Here is a 2,541-nt window from a genome sequence, read left to right as displayed (position 1 = left end):
GACGGTTACAAAACTTGAATTTGCTTTTTTATAATCCAAGAAACAACCAAGAAATCACACCTTGCTCGGCGTTTAGATACCTTTCAGCTGGCTATCATACTTATGAATCTATCGAGAAGCTGGTGTACGATCATCGCTGTATATCGGATCTCGGTGATGTTGTTTAACGCTAGTAACGACCGAAATGAGCAGGCAGGAACGCTTCTTTGGCTCACACTGTATCTCTTCAAGGCGAATATGTTTCTGCAAGTAGATCGAAACCATGACATTGTCATATTTTAATCAAAATTGATGCAAGTAAAAGGTCATCAATATCGGTAGCGTGACTGGTATACCTATTTCGCTTCCGCCCATCGTTGTGCGCAAGCTCTATCTTTCTGCTCATGGACGGTACTTCTCCTCCAAATGGATACATGAATAATCGTACACTACGCTAATTCGATCCAAGAAATAAAATATCCTTACGCAGCAGAATGAATTGTTGTCTGCTTTGACTAGTTTTTCAGAAGCTTGGTTTTTTTTTCTACATTGCGCAAACGAAAAATCGCATCCACTAACGTGTCAAGACTTGCCCTAGATCAACGCCAACAAATGTAAAGGAAAATCATACTTCAAATGCAGAGCAACTGCCGTGGATGAAGTGGATAACGTTCGAAAAGGGTAATTAACTTAGCATCTCGCAAAAGTGCATTGAAGTTGAGCCGCTCAGCTCCCCATCTTCACGCCTCGCCCGTTAGTCTCTTTCTGGACATATACTGAACACATGCGTAAAATACATCTTCCCAAAGATGATAAAATAAAGTATTTATTTTCCCCTATCCTTAAGATCTCCTCTGCGTCTAGTCCCCAGTGAACTATATGACCCAGCAAAAAAATTAAGTACAAAAAAAAAGCGGCAAATGTCGTATCCTTTTTTGGTATTTCCTAAAACGTTCACGGCAACACTTACGTTTTTGGTAATGACGCTTTGATCACCTTCAAGCAAAGGTTTCCTTTATCGAACAGCTCGGCCGAAAGGCTGAGCATTCAGAACCAAAATACCCTGCCAAGCCGTACTACGAAATTATTATAGATTAACCCAAAAACATATAAATACCCCCTCGATCAAAACGAATAAAGATCATCAATTATCTATCCTCCAATTCTAGTTTATTCCTTCATCTATCGTCCGTGGAACCAGTATCCGGAATAGATTCAGCAAACCCCGAAAACGACATTTGGTAGCGGCTGAAAAGGTTAAAATTTTCAGCACATAAAGTTATACAGTCAAGGCGCATTCCCCCGTAACGGACCGCAAGAAGTTTTGGATTAAATAATTGACAAGTTAAAGCGCATTTCCCTCCAGGAACCGCAAGAAGACCCGAGTGAACTAGATATGAGCGACAAGACCAACCAGACCAACCAGACCAATGCTATGGTCACGATTATGGAATCGCTGCAGCACATTATGCAACAACAGAAGAAGCAACAAGAACAGATCCAACAAGCACAGGGCTCTTGGCAGCTACCCCGAGGTGTGACGCTGGAGAAACCCGAATCTTTCGCCGGTGTTCGTACCGCTGCGGTGGTAGAAGGATGGCTCTATTCGGTCAATAAATACGCTGACCTGAGCGGCATGACCGAAGACCAGCAGCTTACGTACGCAACCACTCTACTCAAGGGAGATGCTGCGACATGGTGGCGACATGTCGAATTGAGCCAAGAAGTACCACGAACATGGGCTGATTTTCGAGGTGCAGTGATACGCGAGTTCAAGCCGCGTAATTCAGAAGAAATTGCACGCCAACAATTAACCACCCTCCGACAATTTGGATCCATTACCGATTATATTCGCGCTTTCCGCACCGTGATGTTGGAATTACCGAACATGAACGACAGCGATGCCCGATTCACTTTCATCCAAGGTTTACACCCCGATGCCCGCCTACAAGTCTTGTACAAGGAGCCAACCACCTTGGCCGATGCCTACCGAATCGCCGAACACCTCGAAACAGTCCACGCCATTGCAAATGGTTACCGCCCCAACGAACCCGTGGTGAACCCCAACTGGCTATCCCAACCCAATCGATCTCACTGGGAGAACAGCAATGTGACACCTATGGACCTTGATGCCATCACACGCACTTGGAAGAAGAGTTCTCGCCCACAACAAAGATCGCCATCTCAAGTCCGGACGAAAGGTGCGTGCCATTGGTGTGGTCGCTCAGGACACTACCGACGTTATTGCCGCGATCGATTGGAAGCCATTCGAAAAATGGATGAAGAACACGAAAAGACGAAGAAGCAGGATTTTTATCCAACACAACTGTGAAGGGAGGTCAGTTGTGTTCCGTAGAAGAGAAATCCTCCCAAGAGGCAAGCGTTAGTCCAGAATATAGTAATTCTGATGCCAATAAAGATGAAGACGATTCACTCTATTTTGATGCGGCAGAATGGATTATACATGAAGATGATGCATACCTGGTCGACATATATACCGCAGTTGAAACTGAACTTCCGTTGTATAAAGTGACTGTCGGTCCTCAAGAATTCCTGGCGATG

At 44.7% G+C, this 2,541-nt stretch overlaps 1 protein-coding gene across 1 annotated transcript; it reads left to right on the top strand.

Moving 5' to 3' along the window:
* Positions 1-1,867: 1,867 nt before the first annotated feature.
* On the top strand, positions 1,868-2,311 carry BYT42DRAFT_550061 (uncharacterized protein; the record flags this gene model as incomplete). Its single annotated transcript, XM_051566110.1, has 1 exon — positions 1,868-2,311. The coding sequence occupies one exon, from the start codon at positions 1,868-1,870 to the stop codon at positions 2,309-2,311; it is 444 nt and encodes a 147-aa protein (XP_051418716.1).
* Between the last annotated feature and the right edge of the window lie 230 nt (positions 2,312-2,541).

This window comes from Radiomyces spectabilis (genome assembly GCF_025331425.1).
Source record: "Radiomyces spectabilis strain NRRL 2753 chromosome Unknown BYT42scaffold_17, whole genome shotgun sequence".
Taxonomy (NCBI): Eukaryota; Fungi; Mucoromycota; class Mucoromycetes; order Mucorales; family Radiomycetaceae; genus Radiomyces; species Radiomyces spectabilis.
The sequence above is the reverse complement of the archived record's forward strand: the minus strand, read 5'-3'. Positions and strand labels throughout refer to the sequence as shown.